This window comes from Parasteatoda tepidariorum, chromosome 3 (genome assembly GCF_043381705.1).
Source record: "Parasteatoda tepidariorum isolate YZ-2023 chromosome 3, CAS_Ptep_4.0, whole genome shotgun sequence".
Classification (NCBI taxonomy): Eukaryota; Metazoa; Arthropoda; class Arachnida; order Araneae; family Theridiidae; genus Parasteatoda; species Parasteatoda tepidariorum.
Window position 1 is genome coordinate 65,631,588 of NC_092206.1, and position 22,246 is coordinate 65,653,833.

At 32.0% G+C, this 22,246-nt stretch overlaps 2 protein-coding genes across 2 annotated transcripts in view; both read right to left on the reverse strand.

Annotated features, from left to right (window-relative positions):
- The window catches only part of LOC139424782 (uncharacterized), an 8,398-nt gene extending 846 nt beyond the window's left edge, over positions 1-7,552 (reverse strand). Inside the window, exons 1-2 of the mRNA XM_016073463.3 lie at positions 7,367-7,552; positions 4,518-5,152 (exon numbers count right to left, since the gene is read on the reverse strand). Of these exons, the coding sequence (XP_015928949.2) occupies positions 4,518-5,152; positions 7,367-7,434 (703 nt within the window). The 5' untranslated portion in view covers positions 7,435-7,552. The remainder of the gene's footprint in view (positions 1-4,517; positions 5,153-7,366) is intronic.
- Positions 7,553-12,592: 5,040 nt separating this feature from the next.
- LOC107455773 (uncharacterized) lies at positions 12,593-22,018 on the reverse strand. Its single transcript, XM_043045451.2, has 3 exons — positions 21,860-22,018; positions 18,752-19,482; positions 12,593-12,821 (listed from the first exon to the last, which is right to left on the reverse strand). The coding sequence occupies exons 1-3, from the start codon at positions 21,925-21,927 to the stop codon at positions 12,631-12,633; spliced, it is 990 nt and encodes a 329-aa protein (XP_042901385.1). The 5' UTR covers positions 21,928-22,018; the 3' UTR covers positions 12,593-12,630.
- Between the last annotated feature and the right edge of the window lie 228 nt (positions 22,019-22,246).

A 22,246-nucleotide genomic window follows, 5' to 3' on the forward strand; every position in this document is an offset into this window, starting at 1 on the left:
CACACACACACATATATATATATATATATATATATATATATATATATAAGAAGAAGAGAGTGAAATGATAAATAGCCAATCACAGAACACTTGCGGTTAGTAACGCACAAAACAGCCAATTAAAATTGAGAACGCATGTGTGTGTAAAGGTAATAATTTTTAATAATCCAGTTATTGTAGTTCATCCCATTAGAATGAAGAGAAAATGTATTTAGCATCTTTTGGCATGATGCTATTACAAACGGCTAAACCATAATAGTCAAGATTTATCATTATCAAATAATTTTCTCCGGTACATATCCTTTTAGAGGGGCCGTTCTAAGGCATCCGTATTTAAACGGCTTAGTATTGGTTCTGTTTTAATCATAAGAAAATATATCATTATAATGTTTTATATCTATATTAGCATATTTGGTACTTATTACATAACCCTTCAACATTTAAATTTTGTGAAAAATATATTTGTCAGTGACAGTCAACTTAAGACGAAATTTGGAGAAAAAAAAATTGAATTCTTATTGGAGATTGATAAGGATTTTGGAGAAAGGCTATTTCTCTATCTAACCTTTAATTTACTATTAAAATATTTCGTTTTGGAAGAGCAAAGTTCCTTTGTTCTCATTCATTAAAATGCTAATAAATTATCTTTGCTACCACAAAAAAAAATATTTTCTGAAATCACGGAAAACCCGCTGTAGAATTCTTATCAAAACTGCACGCACCAATTAGTATAATACCAGTAGTACATATTACCGTCAGGGATACATATAAGTTAAGCGTCATCTGTGCATGGTGATTTTTTTTTGATTTTCCTAAGCAAATTTTTTATTAACCCTTTCTCCTTTAACTTTGCTTTCTAGCGCACAGCTTATATTATTTCATTTCAATTAATTCATATAACCAATATTAATAAAGCATTAGTGTCAGTAATAAGATGTCGATTCAAAATGAATAAGTTTCTTTTCTTCAATATTTTTGCTATAATTTTGATCAGTTTCATATATTAATTAACAAATTACCAACTTAATTAAACATTATTGTCGTCATTGATAATATGACGATGTCTTACGCTTCTTTCAGACACATAAATAGATTCACTGATGTTATTCTTAAAATATGTGAAAAACTGAATTGTCTATAGTTAAATTTAAGACAATGACTAACGTTTAACCAATCAGAAAATTCCATTTCGTTTTTCACACGTCCCATTCGAACGGTTCGTCGTCGAATGCTCTAATAATGACAGTGACCTTCCTCGTGCTCCAAACTATGTGTATGCTAAGTTTCGTCGATTTCATTCGGATGATTTAGGAGTGTATAAAGAACACACACACAGAGAGACATTCATTTTTTATAGATTAGATAGATTCACATAGAATAGGCAGTGATAAATAAAGTAAAGCAAAGAACTATTAGTCCCACCTTCTAATAAATTGGTAATAAAATAATTCGGATGCGTGTGTTCTTTTTTCTTCTTGAAAATGGCACTTACCTGGTTCTTTCACTAAGAATATCTAAAACAATTTGTTTTGTTTTACTTAATGTTATATGTTGTAATCTTCGGTGGCCTTACGTTATTGAAGTAAGAAGAGCTCTCTGTTTGTAATTCATACCAATGGAATAAAGATAAAATGTATTTAGAATCTCTTGGCATGATGCTATTGGTCGAGACCGATTCATGATACTTAAAATTTAGCACTATTAAGTGATTTTCTCAGGTACAATTCCCTTTTGAGGGGCCGTAAGACACTTAATTCCTAAGTATAGGTATTAAAACTGATTGGTGCAGTTTTAATAATCACCAAATATATCAATATATTTTATACCGATATAAGTATATTTGGTACTTATTACATAACCCTTCAAAATTTGAGTTTAAACGTATTTTTCAGTGGCCGCCAACTAAAACCGCATTATTTAAAAAGAAAGAAGAAAAGAAAAAAAAACAGAACTTTATAAGGATTTTGGAGCATGGCCATTTCTCTATCTGATCTTTAAATTACTTTTAAAACAATTAAAAGTAGTGATGGAAAAATTTTTTTAAAATTCTAATTCATTAAAATATTAACACACTATCTTATCTTAGTTACCACTGGAAAAAAATATATTCAGAAACTACCGAAAACTCGTTGTAGAATTCTTATCAAAACTAAATCGCCAATTACCATTATACCAGTAATACATATTACCGTCAGGGATACATACGAGTTAAGCGTCATCTGTGAATGGCGATATTTTAATGTTTTCTTAAGCGAATTTCCCATTAATCTTTCTTCCATGGGCTTGGCTTTTTAGCACAGGGCTTATTTTAAATTATTTCAATTAATACACATTATCACCATTAATCGAGCATTAGTGTCAATAATAATATGCAGATTTTTTACGGTTACCCAAAGTGCTTTTCTCCTTATTTTTGCTTTTTAGTACAGAAGTTACTTTCTTTTAATTTCAATTAATACATATTATCAACATTAATTAAGCATAATTGTCATCAATAATAGTTAGACGACTTCTTACGGTTCTTCTAGACAAATAAATACCCTTACTCCATTTCTTTTTCTTTCTAGTACATAGCCTATTTCCTTTATTTCAATATGTATATATTACCTTAATTAATTAACCATCATTGGCATGGGCAAACTGTTACGAAATTAAATCTCATAGTCTCTCCTAAGGAACATAGAGGGCAATCAGGAGAGTCAGAAATGCCCATACGGTGAAATTTATTATCGGGTTAGTCATATGTCCATTATAAATTCTGAAATTAACAGAAAAAAATCTGTCGGGTGAGGTCTATGGGGATGAGATCAAGAATAAGGCTGAACAACAGAACCAGCAGTTTTTTTTAACCCTAACAATGATTGAAGAAATTTGATTATAAGGAAGGACAAATGGAGGCTCTGAACATGACCGGAAGTATTGTTTGGCCAGCTGGTTCCCCCTCTAGTTTCTAAACACATTGCAATGGCTGGCACTCCACTGGAGGAAAATTCCCTAATCATGGTTGATAGAGCTGCGATGGCTCTGGGGATAGAGTGTTCGCCTTCCAAATAGGAGAACCGGGTTCGAATCCCTGTCAATATGAATTCCGCAGTCGGTTTGCACCGACCACAGTGCTGACGTAAAATATCCTTAGTGGTAGACGGATCATGGGTTAGAGTTCCCTTGCCATCAGGCTAACCGTGGGAGGTTCTCGTGGTCTTCCTCTCCATGTAACACAAAGGCGGGTTAACTCCNCCACTGGAGGAAAATCCCCCAATCATGGTTGATAGAGCTGAGGGGATAGAGTGTTCGCCTTCCAATGAGGAGAACCGGGTTCGAATCCCAGTCAATATGAATTCCGCAGCCGGTTTGCACCGACCACAGTGCTGCCGTAAAATATCCTTAGTGGTAGACGGATCATGGGTTAGAGTTCTCTTGCCATCAGGCTAACCGTGGGAGGTTCTCGTGGTCTTCCTCTCCATGTAGCACAAAGGCGGGTTAACTCCATCAAAAAGTCCTATACGAAGGCAAATTTCTCCTAATACTCGATCCTGGGGTTCCCTTGTCTTCTGGATTGGGTTCAAAATTACAAGGCTACGGAATTGAACATTAGGAGTCGTAAACCTATAAAATTGGGTCGGCTGTTCAACGACGGTTATAAAAAGAAAATCATGATTGATAAGTTCATCGGTATTTAGTTTCGATTCCTCTACTCGTTTCGACTTGGAGTTCAACAGCTGACTGCTTAATTGTCTCTATCAAAGCTTCAAAGTTTGTGGCATTTACACCAACTGGGCACGAGCCTTCGAACAAGTTTGCACAATAGAAGCCTGCTGCTGGTGAGCATTTGTATAGACTGCAGAGTCTAGAGTAACGTGTTATCGCGCAAATTCAAAAATGACACAGGAGGGGGGGGGTAGAATTTATTTATAAAATAAACGCAAATTGCTTCTTTGCAGTAATGCCATATTCAAAATAAGTATTAAAAATTCGTTCGTAATTTTATGTTCCAGCACGATCATGTATCAGCCCATTACGACCTGTTGATCAAGAATTAATCGGATGTTAATTTTGGACCGTGATGGATTGACGTGATGGACCATTCCAATGTTCCCCCCGTTGCCAGATTTATCCAGCTTGGGTTTCTTTTTATTTAGGGCATTTATAGAGTGTCATTTACGAGACTTCCGTTGACTCACTCATAGATCTCGTCGCACGAATATGCCTTTTTTTAAAGTGTTCACCAATTTCTTTCACGGCGTTACTAAGGATGCGTTACTGTTGGTGGTCACAATTATGAACCTTTATTATAAAAACTGTATTCCTGAAAAGAAGGATCTTGCGTTGATTTTGTAAATAAACGCATTTTTTCTCCCGTAACAGTTTTTTCGCTCGTGTCTTAACAAGACATTTTATTTCTATACAAAAAACATAATATTTAGTTCACTCAATCACACCTCCAAGTTGCATAACCTGCATAAACATCTTTGTTAAAGTCGCATTTTCCAATATAAGGATAAAATTAAATACATTACCTACTGAGCTTCTTCTAGAATTTCTATCTCTTCCCCCTTTGAGTTCTTGATTTCTGATTGTAGAAAGGGACCCTGAAGGAGTTACAGCAGAGGTATGAGTGTCTGCTTTGTGGGTATAAAGACCAGATTCACTAAAAATACGTTTTTGCTCTGTAGAAAGATCCTTGAGGATAGTTTCGTATGGGTTCTTATAAGTATTTCCATATGGGTTCTCTTCAGAACTTCCATATTTGTGTGAACCAAAGCTCCCAAGCTTCCAGTTATTTATCCTCTCAAACGATTCATGTATCTCTCGCTGTTTCTCCTGAAGTTTACCCCAGTCTATTTGTGGACGATTGTTGTGTTTATCCTTATTATTGTTGTCAAGGTCACTGCTACTGGGCAGTCGATCATTAAATTTTTCTCTATTGCCATTACCAGCAAAATTGTGCCCTATACGGTTTGTATAGCCGTTGTTATCAGTGGTAGAAGAGTGGCTGGAAGCTTTATTTTCAGTTCCATGACTGGTACTGCTCGATCCATAATTACCAGTACCGCTGCTTGTTCCGGAGCTGCTACTATAGTTATGGAGTTCCTTTGATCCATAGGCGCTGTAACCTCTTCCACGGCCTATTCTTCCATATCTTCCTCCGAATCTATAAAAATTCATGAGAACGTAAGGAGAGATTGTGGTTAGACTATATTTTGAGAAGCCCCTTAGATTATTCGCAAATTAGCCCACAAGTTGAGCAGCATTGTTTCATGTATGGTTACCTATGCACCGCTAAATACATTTTTACCACTACTGGTTATAAAATTGAGACTTCACAGTGGCAACTATAATATGACTTAACAGTCAACATGGCACTAAATTCGTTATAGAAATTAAGGACGATGTTCGTAATAAACAGACGGATTTTCTTTCGAGTAAAGGAGCGGAGCTATTCAAACAAGCAAACCCAAAAATCTCATTAAACTCGACAATACTATAAATTCGGGACTGTCCATGAAGCTGAAATTGTTGGCTAAAACCAGTAGTTGGCAGTAATCGAATTAAAGTGGAATATAAGTGGAAAATTGGAAATAAAGTGAAATCGTATCCGTAGCGAATCGGTGAGGATTGCTGGACGATTCAGACACTAGCCGATATTGGCGAGGCAGAATAAAATCTTTAGCTAATGACTTCGATCTCTTTTTACTGTAGTCCATTGCTGTTTTGCTTTACTTTTCTGCATTATTTTATTTTCCCTTTTGTGCTGCCTTAAAATTGGAAATGAATAAATATATAATAACAATAAAAAAAATTGAAGAAGAATTTGAAAAGAATATTTAGTGAAAAAATTTAGCTCCATTTAGTTCTACCAATACGAAGAGACACAAACGAATTTTGCACCAAATAAACTTTAAATGTTAGAATGATTACTGGAATAATAAAACGCTCAATGCAAATTGAAAAATTTTGGGACAGTGGGAAAATCGATACTGGTGTTTACCAATATATCAACGCCATTTCAATAAACTGCATTTATTATTATTTTTTTTTTCAAATAAATTTTATTCGAACTTTTACTTATTTTTTTTCATTTTATTTAATTTGTGTATTTCATATAACTAACCATTTTCCATTTTTAAGAATTTTCATGCTGCTTTTTCGCATGCATTTTTATCCACCACAGCTCCAAATATTCCTTTTAAAGAGTTTGGGAATAAAATTGTTTTTTGCGTATTCTTTTTTACCATATCGTCCTTTGGCTCTTTATCGAAATTGGTGCCATTGTAACCGAGTTCCAAATTCAACTGAGTAGGTTCAGTAAAAGTGAAAAAATCGTATAAAAATGATAGATGAGTAAGTATTTTTTGTGTTGAAAGTTTGCTGAAAGAATCACTTAAATCAATTCCTTACATGCTAAAAATGAATCGATCGTTTTACGCTATTTTCTATAAAATGTCTCGTGTAGTTATGGTAGGATTTTTTATACGCAATATTTAAATAAATCAACTGTATTTCATACACATGATGTCAGAACACAACTCGTAATTTGAGTAAAGGGTGCAAAAAACTGAAACTAAACATTTTTAAAGTATCTTTGGGAAATAATGATTGCATTGTGCATAAGCATGTATGTTCTCAATTATACGTACAACACTCTTTAAGCCTAGCATTGAACAATACTTTAATCATACAAACCGTCAACAAATACAAAACAATATCGAATGGTGTTGCCAAAACAAAAAAGATTAAGAAGTAAACTAAATAAAATAAACAAATTAATGCAGGTTATGCATTTAGGTCGGGAACAATGATTTCTCAGAATATTTTTAAAAACTCGTTTTAGCGTTAAATCGTGATTTTGGAATTTCGAGCCATGATATCATGTAATATTTTCGTCAATTTTATGTTAAATTAAATCATCTATTTTTTGAAATTGATCCATAATATCGTGTAATCAAGTTAAAGATAGTTTAATTTGTATGATAATAACAGTTCGTTGCGAATTCAACTACATACAGCATAAATGTTGTGGCAAATTTGCACGATAGTGGATTCCAACTCTATATTGTCGTCACTCTCCTAAATTTTTATCTCTCGAGAACTATTCAACCGATTTCGGTCCAAATTAAATACTGCGAAATTTAAAATACTGTAAATCGTGAATCTCTAACTATACACTATGATTAAGAACTTAGCTATTTTTACATATACTATTTAGGAAAAATAAACATGTAGTTAACTTAGGTCGAATGATGTAAAACAATTTATGTTGTTAAATTTAATTGTGTTGATATTTTTTGAAATAACTAGTAAGTTGGCATAAATTTTATTTTTATGTTTTTTTAATCACACAATAGAGATAAGAAAGGTTACTTACATTTCTAGAAAGCAGCATATTAATATTAAATAGAAGTAAAATGCGCGCAAACTGAACATTGGTGCCATTTTTTTCAAATGCAACCACCGAAAACTGCAGAAAAGGAAGTACTAAAATCCACCGATTAGGCTTTTTAAATAAAAACAGGAAGTATTTTAACAATCATGTAACTACATCAGTTAAGATATTGCTACCATTATTAAATGTTAATTGGATGAAAATGTACAGAACGCTTTCCAGAACGCGATTAAGAACGGAAATAGTTTTTAATTGAGTGAAATATTTTTTTTATATCCTCATTTCACCAATGTAAGGCTAATTAAAAAATTATGCTTTGGGTGTTGCATTTCCACATTTTAATTATTACAGTTTTAATAAATATTTTTCGGTTTAAGTTAGTTATTTTAAAGTACTGAAGCCCACATTAAGCGTTATTTTCAATGACACTCTTACTTGTTTTGAGCATCGTATCTGTCTATATATATTTAAATTTTGTCTTTTCTTGCATTTTTTCGCTTTTTTTTAAAAATATATTTTTCTTCAATAAAAGTTTTGTTAAGCAAATATTTTTTTTTGTTAGACAATATCCTAATTTGCAAAATATGCGCACCGATATTTTTAAGCTTCATGCGTATGCTATCTTCCTAGATCATACAACAAGATGGAAAGGGAACAGAAGTTCTATGATTCATGTATGTATTTAAGTGAAAAGCGAAAATGAAAAATAACTTATTATATAGTATATTAAAATAACAATAATGCATATTAAGCAGATAAAAACAAAGCAAAATAAAGCATATCAAGCATTATTTGGAACAGAGGTTCCCAATTTCCCCCTTCTCTTAGCGAAATCCCGACTTCATAAATTAGCAATTGAGAACATATTAACTAAAGACTAGTAAGACTATTATTTTGAAAACATTTAATCTGAAAAATGATGTTTTTTCTTAGTGTTATCGATGATATTTTTAAAATTTGGTTTTATGTGAGACAGTTAAATTTTTAGGGCTTGAGTGGTATCTTGTCTAGTTCTGAATTACTTCTTGGTAATAAATTCTAATTCTGAATTAGTTCTTGGAAATAAAACTAAATTATAGTTTTCGTTAAAATGAGAATGTAAAGGAAATTCATAAATATTGAGAAAGGTAATCAAAAAAATTTAAATTTAAAATTTCGATGGGTACTTGCACTTCAAGAAAAATAAGATCATGAATACCCATACATCTGCTTTATGACGTCAGCACCAGCTGATTATTTATAAATAAATAGACGTGTTAAAGTTGAGATAAGTTTCTATAAACATAAGTTAAAATGTTAATTAACATGAAATTGAATTTAATGCAGTGCCGTATTGCGCATCAAAATTGCTGAAGTATATCGTCTACGTCTTTTACTGTCCTTAGTATGCAAAAATTAAGTGTGATTTACTTTTAAAAATTACATGTTCTCATTTAAAAAAAATTTTCTTTTTCACAATCGCACGAAACTCTAAGAATGAGTAGTTTTTTTTTTAAACGAGAACATTTATAGAAAAGTGAGGTTTTATGTTTTGACCAAATATGAATAATGATAGGCTTTAGTTGATATTGTTGGAGTTATAGACGATGTGATTGTAGATGTAGTCATTGCAGTCATTGTAGACGATGTTGAATTGGATCCAAATTCCTCTACATGCAGTTTCGACAAATATTTTGTTTTCGTTGCTTTTAGCGCTCTCAATTTTAGTTCCTCAAACGTAGCTGCTTCAGCAGCTGGAATAACAGTTACATATTTTATTTTATAACAGTCGTTGATCAGCCGACCCGATTTCGGGTTTACGACTACTAAAGTTCAACTTCGTAGCCTTGTAATTTTGAATCCAATCCAGAAGACAAAGGATCGAGTATGGGGAGAAAGTTTGTCTTTGTGGAGGACTTGATGGTACTAACTCGCATTTGGAAAGGGAAACCACGAAAACTTCCCACGGTTACCCTAACGGCAAGGGGACTCTAATCCATGATCCGTCTGCCACTGAGGATGTTTTAACACAGAACTGTGGTCGGTGCAAGCTGGGGGCGGAATTTGTATCGACCAACTATCGCTAGAATTTGAACCCGGATCACCGAAGGTGACCGCTGTATCCCCTGAGCCAGACTCATTGAAAGTTATTTAATAAATCTATAAAAAGTTGCAAAAAGTTGGTTTGACTAATATTTTGAAACTAAAACTCTAATAAAAGAAAAAGAAAAGAAATTTTAGCTAAATATATTAAATAATAAAATAAATAACTGCAAATTCTTCTTTCTTTTTTTTTTAAATTCATCAAATTAGGTATGTTTTTAAATTTTACAAGTGAATATTTTAAAAAAGGAATAGTCTCGAACTTTTACTCTCGAACGTCGAAGAGTTTTAAGCAATGTTAATTTGCAACATAATCATGAAATAGATAGCATTTCTTTAAAAAAATTTAAAATTAAGACATTTTAGAAGCTATAAACTTTTTAAATTGGTTTTTAAACACCTTTTTATCCACCAAAACAGCATAAATACTTGATTTTGTTTTTAAAAAATCTGAAAATTCTGAATAAATAAAAATTTTCTCATATTTTACGTTAGAAAAATTATCGTTTTCAAATTAATTAATAAAAATTCTTTATTTTTATCTTCCTCAAATTATAACATTTTTGTGTAAAAATGGGCCTGTTTCACCACGGTTGCAGTTAACTGTTAAATATTAGACATTCCTTCGAGATATTGTCCTACCGTTTTATGAAATGAAAGAAAGACCATAGTTCAAAAGTTAGAAAGGAGGTACCTTTTCTTTTTTCTTTATTTTAATTTATTTTTATTTATTCATGTTTTGCTAACTGTTCTATTAAAGTTTGGTTAAAATAAGTGATCTAACAAAAGATTTATACTTACATTTCAGAGAACCTACAGTATGCAAGTATTAAAAAAAAAATGAGTGCAAATTCAAAATGGACCCCATTCTGCTCAGAATTAAGCGATTACATTTTTTTAAAATCATTATACTGCCTGTAATAAAACAGATTTTTACTGTAGGGCTAGTTTTTTTAATTCTATATTATAACCATTGTTTAACATCAGATCCAATTCAGAGTTTAGGACTATCAACTCCTTAGCCTCGTAATTTTGAACCCAATTTAAGAAGGCAAGAGAACTCTTGGATTAAGCATTAAGACAAATTAGCTTTCGTGGAGGACTTTTTTTTAAAATTAACCAGTATTTGCGTACCATGGAGCACGAGAAAAGGCACGAAAATCTATCAAAGTTTAGTCTGACGGCAATGGGATTCTAAGTCTGATCCGTCTACCTCTGAGGATATTTTAATATCGGCACTGTGATCGGTGCGATTCGGAATTGGCTGGAATCGACCAGCCAATGCAGAAATTCGAACCGAAATCAGCTTATTGGATGGTAAACGCTCTATCCCCCTAAAACACCACGGCTGTATATCACTAATTAGAGAACAGCGCTGTCATTCATACCCAAACAACTCAAACAAACCCCCCAACAGCCAAACAACTCTTTACAGAGCTTGCACAGAATGTATGTACAAGAGCGAGATGAATTTTACACAAAAAATCTTTTTGGAACGTAAATTTTGAGTCTTGAGCGATATACGATTAATCTCGAAAGACTTTCTGTTTTTTTAAATCATTTTATGAGTTATTTAGCATTTTTTCAGTTACTAGGAACTCTTTAGTGGCAAATGGCAAAAATAAATTTCGGAAAAGGCGATGCTATGACGTCACGGTTTTAAGTCAAAATAAAGTATTTGTAAAATCAGAAATCTATCGTTTGCATATTATTAAGAATAATTAATATTTTCATTTTTTTATATCGATTATCATATCGTTTGCATTATTTATCTTTTATAGAATTCTAGTTAAAAATATTTAGTTCAGTTTTTGTTTTCTTCTACTGCTTCATAAGGTGAGCTTCTGTTTGTTTTCTGTTATTTGCAAAGTGAACTTTTCTTTAGAAACATAATAAATGTTTCTTTTTCATAATAGATATCTGTTAACTGTTTATTTAAAGCAGCTAAGCTAAAAGTTCTAACTTAGCTTTTAACAGTATTATTTTTCAATGAATATGAGTATAAGTTTTAAAATGGTTTGACTGGAAAGGCAAAACGAAGAAAATTGCTTAATTTGTTAAAGTGTGATGTTTAGCTAAGTTTATTGCTGTAGCAACTGAAACTGATCTCTAATATTGATCGTATCAATAGTGCGATGTAAAGAATATGCAGATAATATTGAACTAATACTTAGTACTATGATAGGGAGAAAATTTTCTATAAGTTTAATAGTGTTAAAGCGAACCATATTTCCGTTCCAGCTTCATCCTAGTACAGAGTAATCAAGTTGAAAAAATTATTATCTGTACCATAATAGATAATAGAATTTATTAGTCACTATGGTTCAATGCGATTTGAATAAGTTCGATTTATTTAGTTTCATTTGAATACTTAATATTTATAAGTTTATTAGAAGTATATTTATTTAATTCATATTTTAAACTATTTTTCTCTTGCTATCATTATACTGACTTTTCTATTATGAATTTATTGAGGCTAATTTTCGCACTTATTATAATTAGCTAATTTTCAAACATATTATACAATCAATTTCAGCTTGGCTATAATAATGATGAAAGAAACAGAACTCCTTATAAAGTGAGAGTTGTTGATTACATCAAATTCTTAAACTTGCTTACCTAAATTTTAAGTTATACTTGTAAATTTAAATGTTTCTTTATATTATTGGAAAGTAAACGTTTTAAAAATAAATAAAATAATCAACTAAATGAAATAAAATACTCAATCATAAGAAAATATTCTTATTAGTTTTTGTTATATAATTAAGATGAATTTTTTTATTTGCATTTATATCTCTCCCTTTGAACAAAGAATTTTTCGTTTTTGTTTCTCACTCTTGTAATTTTTACATATTTATTTTTTAAAAATTTCATCAGTGTTTGTTACTTTTGTCCTGAGACTGTGCCTTATTGTTTGTGTTGTTTTATAGTTTGCTTTATACTTTTTTTTCAGGCTGCAACCCCCATTTGTTGCCGAATTCTATAGAAATTTAATTTACCCTGAATGATTTCTTAGATCAACAAAATTCCGAATTCAATAAGATAGAATCATAACCAAAGGTAACCAAATAATTAAAATTCTACTTGATTTTAAGATTCGATAATTACGTTTAAAATATGTATAAATTAACGAAAAGTAAGTAATTTATTTGCCCTCTTCTGTGCTAAATACAACGTGGAACATGATTCGGAGTCCATATTCCATGTCTGCATGTGTATTTGTCGGCAGCAATGCCAGAGAATTTCTTTGGTTCAATACACTTTATGGTGCATTCCTTTTGCTTTTTTATTCTAGTGCACACCCAGCTGATGTTTAGATCATTTGTCAGCTTTCTTACGTCACACCTGGAGCTACCTGTAAAGCACACAATCATTAGAAATAGTATTTTTAAAAACAAGATATTTCGGACAAAACTTTATTATTAATTCGATAAAAAAAACATGTCATTCTCTACATGGTATATAAATCTTTATAGCTATAGGTTAATTTATCCTTGCGACTAGTACTACAGGTGTGCCAACTATTCTATTGGAGCTGAATTGCTCAACCTAGAAACTGGCTAAATCAGCGGTTCTCAACTTTTCAGTATTCGCGGCCCAGTTTTCAATCATAATTTTCATCGCGCCCCCCACCTACAGTAAAATGTATACCACAATAATGTATATTGAGTATTTTGAATTCTGTCTTTAAAATATTTTTAACTAACTGCCAAAACAAAAGTAAAGTAAAAGCCAGCAGCAATTGAGATTGCAGAAACTATGATGGGAGTTAATTTTTCAAAAGAATTACCGTCCTCTTTCAAACGATACTGTTGCTCCTTGAATTGGTGATACAGCTGAAAATGTAGTGTCAGCTTTTCTCCATGTTGCGTGACAAAATGTTTTCAATACAGTTTGATGAAGCACAATAAAGATGCTCATTTAATTGTCTATGTTTGATTTTGTGATAATATGTCAGTAGTAAAACTACTTTTCTGCAAATCAATAGAACTCAAAACAACAGCGACATTATTTGCTATTTCAAATGAAGTTATGAATGAGGCAAACATAGAATGCAAAAATTGCATCGGAATATGCACCGATGGTGCTCGTTCAATATCCGGAGGGTTCGAAAGTATACAAGCACTTGTAAAAAATCGCCTCCATGCGTCTGGACACATTGCATGATCCACAGAGAAGCTTTGGCTTCAAAAGAAATGCGTCCCTGGTTTTAATATTGTGTTAACTACGGTTGTAACGATTGCAAATTATATAAAAATGAAAACCCTGAGATAAAGAATCTTTTCCGCTCTTTGTGCCTAAGGAAGTCACTAAAAATTATTAATTTCTTTTTTAAATTCAGTATGCTTTGATTAAGTAAGGTGGGTAAGCCACACAGGTTGAGAATCACTGGGCTAAATCGTTATTGTTTGTCAGAGTATGAATGTTTTGAAAACGTATAATAAGCTGGACTAAAAGTTATTTTTATAACTGTTATAGTATTTAAGTATGACTTTAAGTTTGGCTAATAAATAGGTATGGCTTTGAAAACAAGAGAGCAAACTTGTCTACGCAATCGCCATGAGTTAATCAACAAGCCAATATGGTAGGTCCTTCTTTTTGACTGGTAAAGAGTAATTTAAAGTTTGTTCACTAAAAAAAACCAAGCTAAATTGTCTGCTAAAAGACGAAAAGGAATTAGAAAAAAGATAGATTAGAGATAGATAAAAGATAGATAGAAAAGATAGAAACAAAGAAAACAAGAAAAGATGGATGCATTTTTAAAGAGAAGAAAAATTATTAATAAATAAAATTTTTTAAAGAAAATAAGATGTTGGAAAACAAAATAAGGGAAATAAATAGTATCGCCATTTCTATTTTTTTGGTGATATTGTATTAACATATTTTACTTTGGCTATATTATTACAAGATTAGAAAGCACTGTATTTTGCGGATATAATCGCGTGAGCTGATGACGAGATTGTATATTTTCCTTATTTCGTTCACCAGTTTTTAAATTTTATTTTAAAATTTTTTAATGTTTTGTTTTAAAAGATTTATTAAGCTTTAATTTTTCCCCTCCTTTTTAAAATTATTTTTCCTTTTTTTTAATATTTAAATACATACTAGCTGAATACCCGTTCTTCGCACGGGGAGAGTAAAAAAAATCAATAAAAAATCGAGAAATCAGTATTGAGAAACTCTACGAAATCATGCTTAAAACGGAAAACCATATATCGATCCAATTAAAAAACTTGGTGGTAGAAACAGTTGGTGCTGGACCAGTTGGTGAGCGCTTGGTACCAGATACCTCAAACTACCGATCAGCACCTTGTGGAATCAATTCCACGGCGGGTGCTAGCAGTTTTGAGGGCTAAAGGGGATCTTACATGTTATTGGGTGGTCATAAAGTAATAGCTCTTCTGTGTATAAAGTAACCATTATTTTTGTTTTTAGTGCGTGAATTTATTTTATATCAATTAACATACTACTAACATTAAAAAATTAAGCACTATTGTCGTTAATGATTGAATGATGATTTCTTATGGTTCTTCTAGATAAATATCTTTACTCCTTTACTTTTGCGTTCTAATACATAGTTAATTTATTTTATTTCAATATGCATATATTACCTAAATTAAGTGAACCAAATATATCATCACCAAATATATCAATGTAATATTTTATACCTAAGTATGTTTGGTACTTATTACCTAACCCTTCGGTACTTATGTTCATACATATTTGTCAGTAGCAGCCAACTAAAGCCGAATTTTTAAAAAAAGATATATTAGAACTTCATAAGGATTTTGGAGCATGACCATTTCTCTATCAGACCTTTAATTTACTGTTAAAATATTTCTAAGTAGTGGTAGAAAAAATTTCTTTTAATTCTAATTCTTTAAAATATTAATACACTATCTTAGCTACCACTGGAAAAAATATTTCCTGAAACTACGGAAAACCCGTTATTGAATTCTTGTATCAAAACCAATTCCCAATCACCATAATACCAGTAGTTCATATTACTGTCAGTGATACATATGAATTAAGTGGTGATTTTCTACGGTTTTCTTAAACGAATAATTTATTTTATTTCAATTAATACACATTATCAATATTAATTGAGCATTAGTGTCGATAATAATATGCAGATTTTTTCACTGTTACCCAAAACGCGAATAAGTATCTTTTCTCTTTATTTTTACTTTTTAGTTCAGAAGTTGCTTTTTTTATTTCAATTATACCAACATTAATTAAGCATAATTTTCATCAATTATTGTTAGACGATTTCTTGCGGTTCTTCTAGACAAATAAATACCTTTACTCCATTTCTTTTTCCTTCTAGTACATAGCTTATTTCTTTTATATATTATCTTACTTAATTAAATATATTATTGCATATATTTGCATACATTATCTTATATTGCACATATTATCTTACTTAATTATATATTGCATATATTATATTGCATATATTATCTTACTTAATTACCGCATATATTGCATATATTATCTTACTTAATTAAATAACATTGGCGTAATTAAGCCTCATTGGCATCGAGATTTTATAATTCTCCTAAACGAATTAGTACCACTTTCCCATTAATTTTTGTTTTTTATTACATAAATATTTTGTTTTTATTCAATTACCGTTGGTTTTGAGAAAGTAATTTTAGAGTGATAGAACATGGATTTTTTGTATAGGAATGCTTCTTTTTTCCTACGTCGAGAAGCCGGCCTCATCGGCTATTTTCTTTTTAGCAATCCAGTAATAAGTAGCCTTTAGGTGGAAGTAATAAATAATCAAAGAATTAGTAATGTCGCTCAGGGATGGGCAAACTGCCAATTAATTAAATCTCATAGTCTCTCCTGAGGAACACAGAGAGCAGTCAGGAGAGTCAGAAAAGAACAGTGAAATTTATTATCGGGTTAGTCATGTCCATTAAAAATTTTGAAATTAACAGAAAAAGTCCGTCGGGCGAGGTCTATGGGGATGAGATCAAGAATAAGGCTGAATAACAGAACCAACAGTTTTTTTTAATCCAGACAATGATGGAAGAAATTCGATTGTAAGGAAGGGCAAAAGGAGACTCTGAACGTGGCCAGAAGTATTGTTTGGCCAGCTGGTTCACCCTCTAGTTTCTAAATGCATTGTAATGGCTGGAAAACCACTGGAAGAAAATCCCCCAAGCATGGTTGATAGAGCCGCGATGGCTCAGGGGATGGAGCTTTCGCCTTCCAATGAGACGAACCGGGTTCGAATCCCAGTCAATACGAATTCCGCATCCCGCTTGCACCAACCACAGTGCTGATGTGAAATATCCTTAGTAACGGATCATGGTAAACGGATCATGGGTTAGAGTTCCTTTGCCTTTAGGCTAACCGTGGGAGTTTCTAGTGGTCTTCCTCTCCATGTAACGCAAATGCGGTTTAGCTCTATCGAAAAGTCCTCCACGAAGGCAAATTTCTTCCAATACTTGATTCAGGAGTTCCCTTGTCTTTTCGATTGGGTTCAAAATTACAAGGCTACGGAGTTGAACATTAGTAGTCGTAAACCCGTAAAATTGGGTCGGCTGTTCAACGACGATTTATAAAATAAAATAAAATCGTGGTTGATAAGTTCATCGGTTCTTAGTTTCGATTTCTCTACCCGTTTCGAGTTCAATAGCTGACTGCTTCATTGCCTCTATTAAAGCTTCAAGGTTTATGGCATTTACACCAACCGGGCACGAGCCTTCGAACANATATATATTAGAACTTCATAAAGATTTTGGAGCATGACCATTTCTCTATTTGACTTTTATTTTACTGTTAAAATATTTATAAGTAGTGGTAGAAAAAATTTCTTTTAATTCTAATTCTTTAAAATATTAATACACTATCTTAGCTACCACTGGAAAAAATATTTTCTGAAACTACGGAAAACCCGTTGTTGAATTCTTATATCAAAACCAATTCCCCAATCACCATAATACCAGTAGTTCATATTACGGTCAGTGATACATGTGAATTAAGTGTCATCTGTGAATGGCGATTTTCTACGGTTTTCTTAAACGAATTTCCAATTAATCTTTATTCCATGAGCTGGGCTTTTTAGAACATAGCTTATTTTATTTCAATTAGTACACATTATCAATAATAATTGAGCATTGAGCATTAGTGTCGATAGTAATACGCAGATTTTTTTTATTGTTACCCAAAACGCGAAATAAATAGAACATTTTTATTTATTCAGAGTTTTCAGAGTTTTCTCGTGTTCCATTCCGTATTATTCTTTTCTATTTATTTTTGCTTTTTAGTTCAGAAGTTACCTTTTTTATTTCAATTATATCAACATTAATTAAGCGTCATTGTCATCAATAATAGTTAGACGACTTCTTGCGGTTTTTCTAGACAAATAAACACCTTTACTCCAATTCTTTTTCTTTCTAGTACATAGCTTATTTCTTTTATTTCAATATGCATATGCTATCTTAATTAAACATCATTGGCGTAATTAAGCCTCATTGGCATCAAGTTTTTATTATTCTCCTAAACGAATAAATACCACTTTCCCATTAATTTTCGCTTTTGATTACATAAATATTTTGTTTCGATTCAATTACCGTTGCTTTTAAAAAAGTAATTTTAGCGTGATAAAACATGAATTTTTTGTATAGGAATGTTTCTTTTTTCGTACGTCGAGAAGCAGGCCTCATCGGCTATTTTCTTTTTTAGCAATCCAGTAAAATGTAGCCTTTAGGTAGAAGTAATAAATAATCAAAGAATTAGTAATGTCGCTCAGGGATGGGCAAACTGTCAATTAATTAAATCTCATAATCTCTCCTGAGGAACACAGAGAGCAGTCAGGAGAGTCAGAAAAGAACGGTGAAATTAATTATCGGGTTAGTCATGTCCATTAAAAATTTTGAAATTAACAGAAAAAGTCTGTCGGGTGAGGTCTAGGGGTATTTATAGGGTGTCATTTACGAGACTTCCGTTGACTCATTCAAAGATCTCGCCGCACGAATATGCATTTTCTTAAAGTGTTCACCAATCTCTTTCACGGCGTTACTAAGTATGTATTACTGTTGGCGGTCGCAATTATGAGTATTTATTATAAATACTGTATTCCTGAAAAGAAGGACTTTTCTCCCGTAACAGTTCTTACGCTCATGCCTTAACTAAACACTTCATTTCCATACAAAAAACATATGATTTAGTTCCCCCAATCACCCCTCCAAGTTGTAGTTGAATGACTTTGCATAAACATCTTTGTAAAAGTCGCATTTGCCAACATAAGAATAAAATTAAATACATTACCTACTGAGTTTCTTCTGGAATTTCTAAATCGTACCCCTTTGAGTTCTTGATTTCTAATTGTAGAAAGGGACCCTGCAGGAATTGAAGCAGAGTTATGAGTGTCTGCTTTTTGGGTATAAAGACCAGATTCACTAAAAATACGTTGTTGCTCTTTAGGAAGATCCTTGAGGATAGTTTCGTATGGGTTCTTAAAAGTACTTCCATATGGGTTCTCATAAGTACTTCTATATTTGTGTGAATCAAAGCTCCCAAGCCTCCAGTTTTTAATCCTCTCAAGCGACTCATCTATCTCTCGCTGTTTCTCCTGATAATTCCAGTCTATTGGTGGGCGATTGTTCTGCTTGTAATTACTATTGATGTCAAAGCCACTGCTACTGGGCTGTCGGTTGTTAAATTTTTCACTATAGCTATTACCATTGAAATTGTGCCCTATACGGACTGTATTGCTGTTGCTATCAGTTCCATGCATGGTACTACTTGTTCCATAATTACCAGTGCCCCTGCTTGTTCCAGAGCTGCTACTACTTCCTGATCCATAATTACCAGTACCCCTGCTTGTTCCAAAGCTGCTACTACTTCCTGATCCATAATTACCAGTACCCTTGCTTGCTCCAGAGCTGCTACTACTTCTTGATCCATAGCTTCCGTAACCTCCTCTTCCAAATCCCCCACTGCTTCCTCTTCCACCTCCTCCTCTTCCACCTCCTCCTCTCCCACCTCCTCTTCCGAATCTATAAAAATTAATGAGAACGTATAGACCGATTGTGGTTAGACTATATTTTGAGATGCCCCTTGGATTATTGGCAAGTTGGCCCTCAAGTTGAGCAATATTGTTTCATGTATGGTAACCTGTGCAGAAACCTCTAAATAAGGTAAGTGAATGTTTTCTTATTGTACTGCACACACATATTAGACAACACGCATTACCTTCTATACGTTATTTCCTCGAAAAGTTTTTCCTTGTTCAGTATATTAATTTAAATTTGTTTATTTGATTTTTAATTTTGCTTATTATGTTTTGATTTCGGAGCTATTTCATTTGGTGGGGTGTTGCAAGCAATTAGCGCCAAAAAATGCCAATTTTCGTCAAAGGGCACCCCTAAATATATTTTTGCCACGACTTGCTATAAAATTGAGCCTTCTTAGTGGCAACTATTAAATGACTTAACAGTCGACATGGCACCAAATTCGTTACAGAAACTAAGGACGATGTTCGAAATGAACAGACGGATTTCCTTTCGAGTAACAAGCACAAACCCAAAAATCTAATTAAATTCAACGATACTATAAATTCGGGACAGTCCATGAAGCAACGACACCATCTGAAATTGTTGGCTGAAACAAAGACGAAACGATGGAAAGTAAAGTATCTCGTGTGCTTGCCAGTGACTTTATTTCGATTATTGACAGATATCTTCCCTGAATCGGTGAAGATGTCTGACAGTAATCGAAATAGAGTGGGATTTAAGTGGAAAATTGGAATTAAAGTGAAATCGTCTCCGTAAGGATTGCTGCCAATAGCCAAAGCTAATGATTACCTCATTGAATATCTTCACAGAATCAGCATCTTTTTTTTCACAATTTTTTTGTCCCTTATGCTATCTTTTGAAACCCATTAATAGAAATAATCTGCTTTGCTGTGAGACACTTATTGGCTATGATTCAGACATTAGCCGATATTGGTGAGGCAGAATAAAATCTTTAACTGATGACTTCGATTTTTTTTTACTGTAGTCCATTGTTGTATGGCCTTACCTTTCTGTATTATTTTATTTTCTCTTTTGTGCTGCCTTAAAATTGGAAGTGAATAAATCTATAATAATAATTTTAAAAAATTGAAGAAGAATTTGGAAAGAATATTTCGTGAAAAAATATAGTTCCATTTAGTTCTACCAATACGAAAAATCACATACGATTTTTACATCAAATAAACTTAAAATGTTAGAATGATCACTCTAATAATAAAACGCACAATGCAAACTGAAAAATTTTGGGACAGTGGGAAAATTGATACTGGTGTTTGCCAATATATCAACTATCATTCAATAAACTGAATTTATTTATTTATTTTCTTAAACAACTTTTATTCAAACTGTTATTTTTTTTTTTTTTTGATTTTATTTAATTTATGTATTTCTTAAATGAAACCATTTTCCATTTTCATGCTGCATTTTAGCATGCACTTTTATCCATCACTGTTCCAAATTTTCCTTGTTAAAGAGTTTGGAACTAAAATTGTTTTTTGCCATATCGTCCTTTTGGTAGGTTCAGTAAAAGTGAAAACATCATATAAAAATGATTGATGAATAAGTATTTTCTATGTTGAAAGTTGCTGAAAGAATCACTTAAATCAATTCTTTACATGCTAAAAATGAATCGATCGTTTTACACTATATTCTATAAAATGTCTCGTGTAGTTATGGCAGGCTTTTTAAACGCAATCTTTTAATACATCAAGTGTATTTGATACACGCGATGTCATAACGTAATTCTCGTAATTTGAGTAAAGGGCGGAAAGAACTGAAACTAAAGTATCTTTGGGACATAATGATTATTTTGCACATAAGCATGCATGTTCTTAATTATATATACAACACTCTTTAAACCTAACATAGAGCAGTACTTTAATCATACAAACTGTCAACAAATAACAAATAATATCTAATGGTGTTTGCCAAAACAAAAAAGATAAAGAAGTAAACTAAATAAAATAAAAAAATTAATGCAGGTTATGCATTTACGTCGGGAACAATGATTTCTCAGAATATTCTTAAAAACTCGTTTTAGCGTTAAATCGTGATTTTGGAATTTCGAGCCATGATATCATGTAATATTTTTGGTAACCTTATGTTAAATTAAATCATCTGTTTAGTGAAATTGAATAATAATATCGTGTAATCAAGTTAAAGATAATTTACGACTTAGCTATTTTTACATATGCTATTTAGGAAAAATAAACATGCAGTTGACTTAGGTCGAATGATGTAAGACAATTTATGTTGTTAAATTTAATTGTGTTGATATTTTTTTTAAATAACTAGTAAGTTCGCATAAATTTTATTTTTATGTTTTTTTAATCACGCAATATAGATAAGAAAGGCTACTTACATTTCTAGAAAGCAGCATATTAATATTAAATAGAAGTAAAATGCGCGCAAGCTGAACATTGGTGCCATTTCTTTCAAATGCAACCACCGAAAACTGCAGAAAAGGAAGTACTCGAATCCGCCGATTAGGGTTTTCAAATAAAAACAGGAAGTATTTTAACACTCATGGTAACTACATCAGTTAAGATATTGCAGCCATTATTAAATTAATTGGATAAAATTGTACATGACTTTTCAGTCCGCGATTAAGAACGGAAATAGATTTTAATTTTTTTATAACTTTATTTCATCAATGTAAAGCTGATTAAAAAATTATGCTTTGGGTGTTACAATTCATCATTTGAATTGTTCCAGTTTTTTAAATATAATAATTTTCGGTTTAATTTAG